General features: G+C 40.4%; 1 protein-coding gene across 1 annotated transcript; it reads left to right on the top strand.

Moving 5' to 3' along the window:
* Positions 1 to 1,085: 1,085 nt before the first annotated feature.
* Positions 1,086 to 2,655, top strand: LOC135791087 (uncharacterized). Its single transcript, XM_065301404.1, has 4 exons — positions 1,086 to 1,276; positions 1,329 to 1,511; positions 1,570 to 1,863; positions 1,922 to 2,655. Exons 1-4 carry the CDS (start codon positions 1,204 to 1,206, stop codon positions 2,611 to 2,613), a joined length of 1,242 nt encoding a protein of 413 aa, XP_065157476.1. The 5' UTR covers positions 1,086 to 1,203; the 3' UTR covers positions 2,614 to 2,655.
* Positions 2,656 to 12,674: the final 10,019 nt, after the last annotated feature.

Here is a 12,674-nt window from a genome sequence, read left to right on the forward strand (position 1 = left end):
AAATCATCTACAGCGTTATTTCAGAGCTCGCGTTTTCATACTCATACGCCGTAGAAATCATCAGACTGGACGCAGGACGAAGATGAGCTCGTAGATAGATAAAGATGGATTTGGCTCTCACCAGTAAAATATAATGATAATATTTACAGTTGTAGTCTAAACATTTGATTCTCATTTTTATAAGAATCATGGAGTTACTTCCAAGAAAAAAAAACTGAACAGTTGTTCGAAGAAAAGTTCCTGCTTGTTGAGAAGTTGCGAAGGTAAATTGGCTTGCAGCGACATCACAGCAAGTTAGTTACACTCAATCTACAGCTCCTGCTTCAGCAGGATGTACCCTTACCGCTTTCAGTGGCGCGGCGGAAGACTATAAAACCATAAAACGCGATTTATAGGTTTATTGCTGCCTGCCACACTGCTGCTTCTCATTTGGTGGCAACAAAATGTTACCTTACGCTGTGAGTTGGCAGCAGGGGCCGCCTGCGAAGGAGGGTCGCGCTTCATAAAGCCTTTATCTCAACGCGTCGGCACGTCCCTCGCATTATATAATAATTTTTACACGAATTTTACAGCGCTCCTTCGCTGTGATTTTCATCTTCGTCCTGATTGTAGTCTTACATTGTATGTGTTTTCTTTTTCTTCTTCGGTGTTTTCTTTTTCTTCTTCTTGTGTAGATACAGTTGGGAAGAGAACGCGCGGAAAAAAGAGTTTTGTAGCCCACAATCTCAACGAAACGAGACAAAATGAAAAACTTTATCATGATCTACGAGGTGCGAACATCACGGAAATTATTTTTCGTAGGTCGCGGCAATGCGAACGAGAAGATATAACTCGTTTATTCTTTTTCTCTGTCTGCGTGGCTTCCAGGAGGAAGACCAGAGAGCATTATTGCCTTTTTATTTCGAGCGCTCCTGGACGTCTAATCAAAATATATGAGCCTACTTCGATTGGCTACGCTAAACAAAATTGCAATCTACAAAATAAAAACAAGAAAAACATTTTTTTGCAATTAACACCACACCAATATAAAAAAATAGTTTAAAATAAATCAATGCGATATCACTAGAATAGAATAGAATGAGTCATAAGTTGCTGCGTCAGTATATCTGCGTTAGGAAGTCGTTAACTACTCGACTATCAACTCGTAGGCTAACATTGACATTAAAGTCCAATGAATGTTTAAGTCTAGATGTAGTTCCAAACATGTGTCGTGCTGGTGTAGTCGTAGTCGTGGTCTACTTTTGTTTAACTGTTCTTACATTGTGTCTGGCTAAAAGTAAGTAAAAACAACATAAATTACAATTAAAATTAAAAATCTTTGATTTTAGCAACATCGTATTGTCCATTGAATTCTACAAACAAAACAGAATTTAGGGAACCGATTATTTTGACTAATTCAAGTGGGAAATTAGAGTTTTATATTCCTAATCTTCAAGATGGAAAATTAATTTTTAACCCACAAGAGAAATTCATCATTTCCTGTCCTAATCCACGAAATTTTTTAATTACAAGTAATAATTCATTGTGTTTTTAATAATATTACTTTTATACTTACTAAAGTGATTTTAGGTAATAGTAATACTACGATTGGACAATGTACAAATGGCCACCTTAAAGTTGCAGGGAAAACCTGCTCATTCCAGGAGTTATCATGCAATAAATCAATTCGTGGCGATGTTTTTGTAAGGAATAACAAAACTTGTGGTTATAATAACCACGGAACACCTATTGACATAGGATATTACGTTGATGTAAGATCACAAAAAAGACTTGAATTCCTACCATTGATTCAAGTATGTCATAACCTCAAAAAAGGAAATACTTACTACTCTGAACACATCATCCATGGACGCCTAATGAAACGTAATTAAAATTAAACATAAAACTAAAATAAAATTTTGTTTAAAAAAAATTGTTTTAGATTTTTCTAGAAGTAGATTTCGTCCTGGATTCTCCACGCAAGGCCTCAACACTTCCGCTGCCGTCGCTTACAAACAATCCTATCAAAAATCAAGTTTCAGTAGACAACTAGGTTCCTCCCTGCAAGCAGATAATTACATCAACAACAAGTCATTCTTATCTCGAGGGCATCTAGCTCCCGACGCTGATTTTCTCTTCGCTCCCTGGCAATTCGCAACGTATTTCTACCTCAACGCCGTGCCGCAATGGCAGAGTGTGAACGGCGGCAACTGGCATAAAGTGGAGTCGATGGTGCGGAAACTCGCAGGGCAGTTGGAGACTGACCTGAGGATCATCACAGGCACACATGGAGTGCTTACCTTTCCAGGGGCGGATCACACCGATGTAGAAATTTATTTATTACCAAACGAAGCACTTCCTGTACCTAAATTTATCTGGAAATTGGTTTACTCACCAAAAACTAGAAGAGCGATTGTTTTAATTAGTTTAAACAATCCTTTTGTGAAAGATACAAGTGAAATTGATAAGATTTGTGTGGATATTTGCAAACAATACGGCTGGGCGCAAGAAAATTGGGAGAAATTTGATCGGGGAGTTGTGTATTGCTGTGAATATGAAACTTTTACGACTGTTGTGCAAACAGTGCCAGAAATTGATGTTATAGGTGTTCTAGAAGGACCTAAAAAAACATAAGAATATTTAATTATTTAAAATAAAATTTACGAAAGAATTTAATTACATTTATTGTTTTCCCAGGCTTTTCTTAACGTTGGGGTGGCTAGAGAGCAGTTATATAAACAAGAATTGCTCCAAGGTTTTAAGAAAACTTAATTTGTGCATTGTGCCCCATATTAGGCTCCGGGAAACTCAAAGAAAACTTTTTGTTCCACTCTCCCACGAGATGCCTTCAAGAGTAACAAATGATTAAATCAAACAAAAGTTGTGATCAAAAAAATAAATGTAATTCAATTTTCTTACGGTTCTCGCAGTAATATGTGATAAAACTTAATTGAGTGAAGCATGAAAAATGTCACCGTTGTTATTAGTGTAAATTTTTAACACGTTTGTCAGCTCGTAACACCGATAAAAAAAATTAACACTGGTCCACTCCCCCCAACACGATGAAAATTAAATGATAAGACTGTCTCGAAGGAAGCAATTTTAAACACTTCTGTTGTCATAAAAGTACGCTGCACGTTGCCGAGTTTGAGAAAGCGTCCTGCTGGGAGGCGGCAGCGTACAGTTAAATAAAATAACATTTCTATAGACGGGCGGAGAGCGCGCGCGTTGGCTTACGAGACGGGTGGGACATTACGCCGCTCATTCGGGAGACACAAATAATAAATATTATAATGCCGGTCGGTCGGCCGGTAAGAAAGCGCGCGCGTTTCGCGACACAATGTGTTGCATTGTGTTTTACAGCGCAATGCGCGCGTTGGCCCTGATGACAGTTTTGCGCCGCTCGCCGCGTCTTGGAAAAAGTTTTATGCGCGTCTCGGGACGTCGCCCGTGCATGTTTAAGCTTAATGGACGCGTCCTGCCGAGATATCGTCCTGCTAACGTCCTGCGACGACGTCGTTCCAGATAGCGCTCGCCAACACTCTGGAAATCTGCATTTGTCGCCGGAGTTTCCAACAGAAACGATGAAACATTGCATTCGGATGCTGGTATCGCGTAATTAACGTCTTTCCCAAGTGAATTCTTCCGCATTTCCACGTGATTGGAAATTTTCGATGATAAATCACAATTTGACATACGTATGTTGGGTTGCCTAATGCCCATTCCATGTACACTGGCATATATCGCGGCGAATCTTCACGTTATGATATCATAATGAATATACATATAAATTAGGGTTTTTGGTAGCGAAGGGTGAGTCCATCTCGTCGCTCGGACATGCAAACCTACTCTCGTTTCGAGGTTTTGCCGCTGGAGCTGGTGTATGAATGTTAAAATAAGTTTCAAATTGTCAACGACGCAAGTTGCCTCCCTGGAGAGACGCTGGTATGAGGGTCGGATCGCCTCAGAGCTAATTCCGACGCAGCAGGAGCTGCAGGAATATACGCCAGAAATTGCCAGTCGAAGGCACGTCGGCGGGTAGGGCGAGGCGGGCCTAAATTCATTAACGTGGCGCCCCGCAGGAGGCAAAAAACGCAAATTTTTACCCCAAGCAGCGGCAAAACGATATTAAAACTCTCCGCGGCTGGTGAACAACAAGCAGCCGAGTTGCTTGTGCCTTTTGTGTTCACTTTTTTGTCTTTTTTTTTTCGGCTGAGGTAAACCACACTTAATTACAACCCTTTTCTGCTGCCAGTGCAAGTCTAACAATGGAAATTTGCGAAAATTGACAAAAAATATTTTATTTTCGAAACTAATTAAACAAGTTTAATTGCAATTAATAATAGACACGTTAGTGGTACGTATTTCAATTTCATTTCATTTACGCGAATGTAGAAATAATGTTTATTCGTAAACTTGTGATGTTTGAATGTTTTTTTAATTATGCATAGCTAATTTAAAGTTTTACTATCCAGGGACTGTTCTGGTATTGTATGTTTCTGTAATTTTTAAACTTTCTAACAAAATTAACCTCAAAATAATAACTAAAAACAGCAAAAATTGCTGATTTTGAAAAAAGTGTAGAATTCAATTTTTAATTTCAACTCAAGTGTACGATTGCCAGTTTTTAAACTAGTTACGAATTTAAATTGAAAAATTAAATTACAAATGGTGCATTCAACAAACCCCATTTTCGTCTTGAGCAGTTTTTTTCAGTTCCCTTTTGAAAATTGCACTTTTCTTCTGCTTGGTGCGAGTGAAACTTGGAAATGAAGAATGAATAAAACAGGAGTTTGCAAGTCGACGTTAACTCGTCGCCAAATCGACACAAAACGAAGCGGAAAACTGCGCTCGCAAGGACGAAAAGGAGTAAAACTTTGGTAAGACTAAGCGCGCATTACGCGCATTAGGATCACCTTCATCCGACCGCCCCCTTTACATTCACCACCGACGCCAACGAAGTGGTAAGCTAATTACTTATGCTTAATTAGTTCTTAAGACATTCTTACACGAGTTTAACTTGTTCCCCAGCTTTTTAGAGCTTTATAACCTTAAATTTATTTAAGTGCTGTCAGTTTAAGGTTATGTCTCGTTTAGTTTTAAACAACATTAAATTATCTTATTAAACGCTCACGGTTTTCATCATTTTTTAAGTTTAAGAAATGAATTCACATGTGTAACTTGTGTTACATGTAATGCAGGATGTAAATTTACTTTATCCTGATGGAAATGTATAGATCTTGATCTGAAATTGATTCGAAAAACGTCCATGCATAATGTAGCGATGTGCACACTCGCGAATCATTAATCATGTATCCAAGCTCGCACGTAGGTACAACAATTTTCTTCGGCGCGGCTGAATCTCCCACAGGAGTCGCGCGTAATTTCTTATTTCTCTCATATATCATGCGAAAGTCCTGACACTTGTCAGTCCGAACAAACGACAACAACTCTAGATTACCATCCAGCAGCTATACTGTCGTATTATACCTACACCAACCAACAACCAGCAATTTCAAATGCCAATTATGTATTCGTGGCGTGAACTTCCACCACAGAACAACAGTCGTCTTATTTAATGTGAAGAAACAAAGTTTTATGCCGACATTTTTTGATGACGCAACCATGACGGTTGAAAGTTGAACAAGAAACAATTTGGGGCGTAAAAAGTGAGAAAATCATTGTTACCTGACGATGTTTGTGTGTTCAGAGGATGTAGTAATGTTGCACTTGTAACAGGAGTAGATATAATGGTGAAAAACTAATGATTATGTGAATATTTGATGAAACTAATTTGTATAACCACAAAACCGCGTGGTTTGCACACAGAATAAGAAAAAACTGTAAAGACGCGGTTTGTTGTAGTGTTCCCAACTCTAAAAAGTGTTTTCCCCTAAAGTGAAAGTTAAAAATCACTAAAATCACCATAATTACTTCAAAATTTCCCTATAAAACACATGACGGTGCGCCATCTAGTACTGTCGAATAGTAACTAACAAAAACGCTTAATAAATGTTTCAATCAAGAAAAGTAAGAATATTAGGGAAGGTAGCATAATTTGGACCAGCGCCTAAGTTGGACCACCACGATATCCGCGGACTGTTGAAGTTTATGCAAAATTGACTGGCCCCTTGTTTTACTCGTATTTATAAACAATTAATGCAACTATTTGGGTTAAAACTTGCCGCGTGCTTTCGTCGTGACAACAACTTCGTGTATCATTGATTATCAAATCTATTATAACGACGTAAGTGCAAGAGCTGTCAAGCCGTTAAAACGTTAGTTTTACCGATTATTATTTTATCATCAGAAAGCTTCTTTATTTATCTATAATTTATAGTATTAATTTTGAGAGGTTATGTTATATTAAGATTGTCGTTGATCATTAAATAAAAATTCTTCAAGTTGCCGAAGTTGGACCGAAGACAGGCACCGGGGTTTTAACAGGGAAAACGTATATCATTTTTTCGACCTCCTAGAAAAGCTTGTGGACGAGCACAAATCTTCGAAATGATCCACTGTATGAAATGCCGCACTTTGGTTTATACAAAATGTGCTTGTGTTACTGCTAAAACTAAAATTTACTATTGTGTCAATTGCCGTTAAAAAAGCATGGTCCAATTTAGGAAACCGCGCGGTCCAATTTAGGAAACCGGTTTCTTAATTTGGACCAAAAACACAATTTTTTTAAAATGAAATTTGAGGGGTATAAATATAATTTTTACTTAAACCAAAAATAACATTTTGTTGGTAAGCCTTGTGAGTTACTTTTCCGCTACTTAATTTTTATTGACAGTTTATATGTGGCTCTATAAATCAAAAAATATAAAAATGGTCCAAATATGGCTACTTTCCCTACGTGTTTAATTAACAAATTATCTTATTTTAAAACAAACGGGAGTTAAATAAGTTTACAAAAGGGTAAAATACATTGAATTTATGATATTTCACTACGAATTTTGTTGTTTTTATAACGTTTTTCATTGTTTACAGTGCTTGAAGAAGAAGTGCATCTAAACGCTGTTGAATACAACTCCCTGGCACATATGATTAGATAGCAAACAGCCGAAGGGTGGCACGGCTCGTTGTCGATAGAGGCATCAGAAGGGTGGCAGGGTGGCAGGACAGGTTCTCGAGTATGCGGCATATGGTGTTGCAACATGCATTAGCCACTAGCATTACGTATGCTCTTCTTTGCACGACGGGTGCCTGGCATTAGAAGTACAACATACTTCTACGCGCCTCGAGGGCGCTCCGATGAAACATGCACGACAAGGGGTTGCAAGTGCGGCGGTGACGCCCTACCGATCGGGCGACGCTTATAGTCTGATATCGAACTTCATCAGAGGGTGATGCCAGTAGCAATTGATAAATTATTCAACTTTATATTTTTATATTTTAAGTTTTAAACTCCTAAATATTATCCACTATCGTGTATAAAGTATAAAGTATAAAGTTTTCCACGTCAGTTGTAGCTATAATTAAAACTAAGTCAAGGGTTAAATTGAAGCAATCAATGACGATTGCATCCATTTCGCGCATTGAGTGTTTACACAGCGAAACAATCTGCTGTTTGTTTTCCAATTTTTGTTTCCGCTCGGCCACGTTTTAATCTTTTCAATCTCTGAGCTGTGGCCAAGCTCACAAACAAGCCCTAAACAAACACACTCGAGTGGTTCACTCCCTCGGAGGAAAACGGGAGCGTTATAATTATTTGTCAAAGATCAATGGCGTCTCCCGTCGAGTGCATAATTCGACGATTTGTCATTGTGCATCGTGGCTCACACCTTCGGCAACAAAATCAACGAGAGGAACAGACGTCTGTTTTAATTGTATTGCATTTTCTATGCTAAGCAACTAATTATTCCAGCACACGCTGGAGGGTTGGTGGTGTGGCGATGCGGGACGTCCCAGCTCACTTAAAATAGTAAATAGTGGAAGAAAATTAAACGAATGCAATGAAATTGCTTCGTGGCGCAGCGTAATTTAAATACATCCTGACTTAAGACAGCAAATGCCACATTTAGGCAGTTATTTGCCGGGTGATTATTTCTGGTGAAATTCAACGAAGTTAACACTCATTATCAATTCATCATTTTCGTGCAGTTAGCCGCTGAAATTTATATTTCGTTGTGGATGTGAGGGAAATTCAGAAGTTGTACGTTACTGCTGCATGGCGATATGATAGCCCAGCTCGTGTCTCGGCTTGCGTCAGTGTCTGAATCATTGGATGAGTTGGAATCCCCGAGGAGCCGTTACCGGGTGCGCGGGCCCGTCGCCTCGCCGCCCCCGCCAGCCAACTTAAATTGGATACTGGTCACTTTCTATAATTCAAACCTTCCGCTCTTCCTTTGCTCGCTATCATAACTTAACTATCAAAACGGGCTTATAACTTGTATTTGACTGGGGAGAGGAGTGGGGGTAACCAATACGGGGTATGAGGAAAAGAATCCAATTAATTAAAAATCCGAAATTTCCAAAGGTCGTTGGAGGTCGTTCATCATCATTGGATGATAGAGTGCGAGCGGGCAGTAACGCGACGCTGGTGCTCTCGATCATTTTCTAATTGAAAGCCGAGACGCGCGCCAGCAGCTCTAATGAGTGCCCCCGACGCCACCAACACCAATTTCTTCGCGGAACGCGCGAATGAATCCTTAGAGAATTCAAGCGGCGGTCTTACCCTTAATACACATAAGCAGGCGCCTCGTTTAAGATTATCGATTAATCATTAATAATTCTTTGAATATTCATCAGTCTTTTATAAGATTATTATTGACATTTTTCGGAAACAACAGTGGATGAAGTGCTTGTTAATGGGGTGGCAATGGCGGAGCAATTTGCAGCCGCTTTGTAAACCGGTCGAAATACGCTTGCGGTTAAATAAGATTATCATTGCAATTAATTGCGCATGATGTGTTGGCCCACCGGGGGCGGCGGGCATAAACTATCCTCGCGCTATCTGTGTCTATGTGTAGGTGTGCGGTCCGGCCGGTGCGCTCGTCATAAAAATGTCACAGAATCCGTTGATTAATCGTCCGATACGCACATGATGCTCGCGCGATACAGAGTTGATATATGTGCCAATCGGACAATAAATATCCTCGTAATCGAAGGGCTATTTATTTTCCAGTCGGGGTCGCAAATAAACGCTACATCTGTTTCCATGTTTCGATGTTTTCATAAATGTCATTTTGCTTCAAGCAAAATGCAGTGAAATCCAATTATTCACAATGAAATTTATTAATAAAAATGTATTTTGTATTTACACTCTTGTCCTAGACATAGTATGGGTCAATTCTATCAATAAGATTCGCAATTTTATTTTAAAGAAATTAATTATATAAAGAATAGCTAATAATGCACTTCAGCGCGCCATCTCGAATTCAACTATTTAACTATAACTATGAGAATCTCAATGCCAACTTTTATCCTATTGAAAAAGGTGGTTTTTAGGGTTTTCCCGGCAATTATTCAAATTTTTCTCGACGTAAAAACCTTCCTTGGACTTTAATAAACATTTTAAAAAAAGAATTGGCAAAATTGGTCATAGTGTTGTTGAGTTATGCGCTTACAAACACATTTTTATATTATAAATTCTCTGAAAAAGGTTATGTCACTTTTCTATATACACAGGTTGGATCGCTTTGGAAGTAAGTTAATCTCAGCGTATAATTTAGTCAGTTATGCGTCTTAAAATGCACTTCACCGGATAATCCAGCGTTGGGGGAGACGATTATGCGCGTCGGTTAGCTGCGCGAACTTAATAAACTGATTAGCATTCGCAATCCCACCCGACAGCGAGCGGAGCGAATTCATCGTGGAGTTAACGACGTCTCCGGCAGCCGTCTCGCGACTTAATCAAGCGAATTATAGCGAATCTTAATACAATGTCCTCAGGTGGAAAACGGTTTAATTAATATGCACACGTGCGCCCTCGCGTGAAGTGAAGTCGCGACAAGGTGCCCGGCGCCCCCAGCCGCCCCCGTAATTCGGTTATGAAATATTAAGGCAGACGGAATTAGCGGCTTGTCATCGGGAGCGACGTGGGTAATGCATGCGCGCTCCGCACGCACACATCCACCTCCGCCGCTCTCTAACATGATTAATAAGCTTATGAATTTATTTATCCGACTCGCCAGTCAATTACGCGCGGCTTCATTAAGTGTATTCCTTTGTTTTATGGTAATGCGGTCGCGCGCATCCCACACATGTGTGGTCATTCCAGTAGCCGAATAAGTGTCACTTAAAATGCAAACCCGAAGGTTGCGATGCGAGTTAAATATTCATCAAAACTGCGTGTTTTATTTTTTATTAGCAGAACAAAAATGCAAGCAGGGGTGAGAGGTATATTACCATCGTGTGGAGTAAGTAAGGACCCTTTTTCGCAATCGCGATATTCTAAGGGTTTTGTAGTGTAGGCGCTTTTTTTTTCATCGCTGCATGCGTTGCAAGCGTGAAATGCGGTATAAAAAGTTAATTGGGTCTTAAAACGCTGAATTAAATAATTATTTACGCTTATTCGATATGCTACGTGTGCATGTAGGGATGTAGGGCCTAGACCCTTTTTTTTTGGGCATATGTAGCGAAGTTTTTTCATTATTTGTTAAATTGACTTCAGTAATTGTAACAAAACTATTGCTGGCTTCTTTGGTGTTGAAGAATTTCTTTCTATCCTGCTACCCTTACTTTCTGCGTGTGGAACCCGAATTTTATTACACTTTAGTGCGACAGCTCGAAGTAAAACTGCGGAATTGTTGGGCGCGCGTTCGACCCGAAATCCCACCGAGGATTCGCACGCCAACAGTTTCGATATCGTCAGAAATAACTTACTTCCGGCGCTCCCCTGCCCCCGCCTTCAGCTTAGCGCGGTGGAACTTTAACATAAATTCTCGTTTCTATCCTTTGCCGCGTAATGAAATATTTATCAAACATGTGCGAGTGTCGTAGAAATATTTATTTTCAATAAACTTAAAAAAATGAAGAAAAATATAAAAAATTGTGTAAATTGTATTTAAGCTTTCTAAAAATATTTAGGGGTTGAATTGAAGGGCGAAATGTCATTCCGGTGATGTGACTAACAGAATAAAACATCGACACATCTCATGCAAATGCAAATTTCATTTGTTGACGCCTCAGAATACCGGAATGAAAGCTTTCGACGAATTTTTGTTGTTTGATTCTTGAAGTGCAAATTCCATCAAACGGCACTAAAACCCCCTGGAGATATTCTTGTGGTTATTGAACTTTGACGTTTTTTTTTCTCCCTCCAAAACTATGCGGTTTAAATTGTATAATCTATTAGTATTTAAATTTGCTTTGCTGTTGCTTGTGCCTCGTGGTCAATTAAGTGAATTTATGAAGTCACACCCATGTGGCCGATCGCTGATAAGCCAGGTGGGCAAGACGACGCCGGCAGTTAATAATATTCCGGCAGCGAGCGAAAAAGTTTACGATGTGTTTTTATCTATGTCGCAATATTTCGCCGCTTGAATGACAGGGGCAGGCGCACACAAATCAGCCGCGCCCTTGTGCGCCTCTTCGCTAATTACTTGTCACCGGCGAGCGAGGCGCGCCACCGATGACCCATCGCGACTGATAACATCCGACGCACGCATCCCAGAGTGACACAACTTGCGTTTAACGACTGCGTATGGAATAAAATAAAGTGAGCATAGGAAATTAATTTTTCACGCTTACAATGCGAATATTTCTCTTGCTTCTGAAGAGAAAGAGAAGGCATTGATGTATGAAATAACGTAGGTTGCAATTATCGATATTCGAAGGGCTGGCGGCGGACGAAATGAAGGAGTTCAGATGAAAGTCGAGCTCTCGCGGATACGCAATCCGAACTCAATTTGATTTGGCCGGCAAGTCGTCGGGGGCGGCGGCGGGCAGGTCTCGCGGGAATCTAATCTGGTCTAAGCTAGCAGGTCGGCGAGTGGTCACGATATGATGCTTTTCGGTTAGCCGCCGTCGTTGGTGGCAGCGCGACTGCTTTGCCATTGCTCGAGTTGTGCAACAGCAGAGAAAACTCAATATTCAGCCGGCTGGAAACCTTATTAAGGCTGCCACTCACACGGAACACGACGCAAACGTCATATATGCATAATGTCCACCAAAAGGAGCTTCCTACAACGTTTAAAACTCATAATCTCAAAATTTAAATTTTTCCCGCTTTTTTTCTTCTCACATCAATTAACTAATTGCATCCGCATGTTTTTTTTTTGTTTAATTTGGGTCTAATTGATCGATTTGTATCCATCTATGTGGGCAGCCCTCGGAACACGGTAACTAATAGCCGCTTAATTGGTGTTTTCGTCTGTTTTCTTCCTGCCGGCGGGCTAACCGATGTTAAAGAGCCCCCATACATCTCGACGGCCGCCCTCCCGGGTGCTGCCTTCTTCTTCTTCTCCTCGGGCCGGCGCTATCTCCCGAGATGGGCTCCGGGGTCCCCTCTCCAGGGCGCTATGATTCTTCCGGCGCTCGAGGTGAGCACACGCGGGAACCGCCACCCGCACATGTTTACGAACTTGTTTCGCCCACTTCTTATTCGCTCGCGCCGTTAATGCGGCGTGCGCGCATTACGATACAATGGGATCGCGCTCGTAAATTTACAAACGCGATGTTTATTTTTGCATTAAATTTTAAGCATCCGTTGCCTGCTTCCAGTCTCCAGAGGTGTACATACCCTGCTT

Source organism: Atheta coriaria, unplaced genomic scaffold (genome assembly GCF_025399875.1).
Source record: "Atheta coriaria isolate IRGN ID8LTWV9N9 unplaced genomic scaffold, Caltech_Dcor_3.1 hic_scaffold_4_pilon, whole genome shotgun sequence".
In the NCBI taxonomy this organism is placed as follows: domain Eukaryota; kingdom Metazoa; phylum Arthropoda; class Insecta; order Coleoptera; family Staphylinidae; genus Dalotia; species Dalotia coriaria.

What these genes read in the sequence shown, in the direction of transcription:
- LOC135791087 (XM_065301404.1), top strand. Translation starts at nt 1,204, where the DNA reads ATGTGTCGTGCTGGTGTAGTCGTAGTCGTGGTCTACTTTTGTTTAACT. An exon ending in TACATTGTGTCTGGCTAAAA is followed by an intron (nt 1,277 to 1,328) that starts GTAAGTAAAAAC and finishes CTTTGATTTTAG; the next exon opens with CAACATCGTATTGTCCATTG. An exon ending in CCATGGACGCCTAATGAAAC is followed by an intron (nt 1,864 to 1,921) that starts GTAATTAAAATT and finishes AAATTGTTTTAG; the next exon opens with ATTTTTCTAGAAGTAGATTT.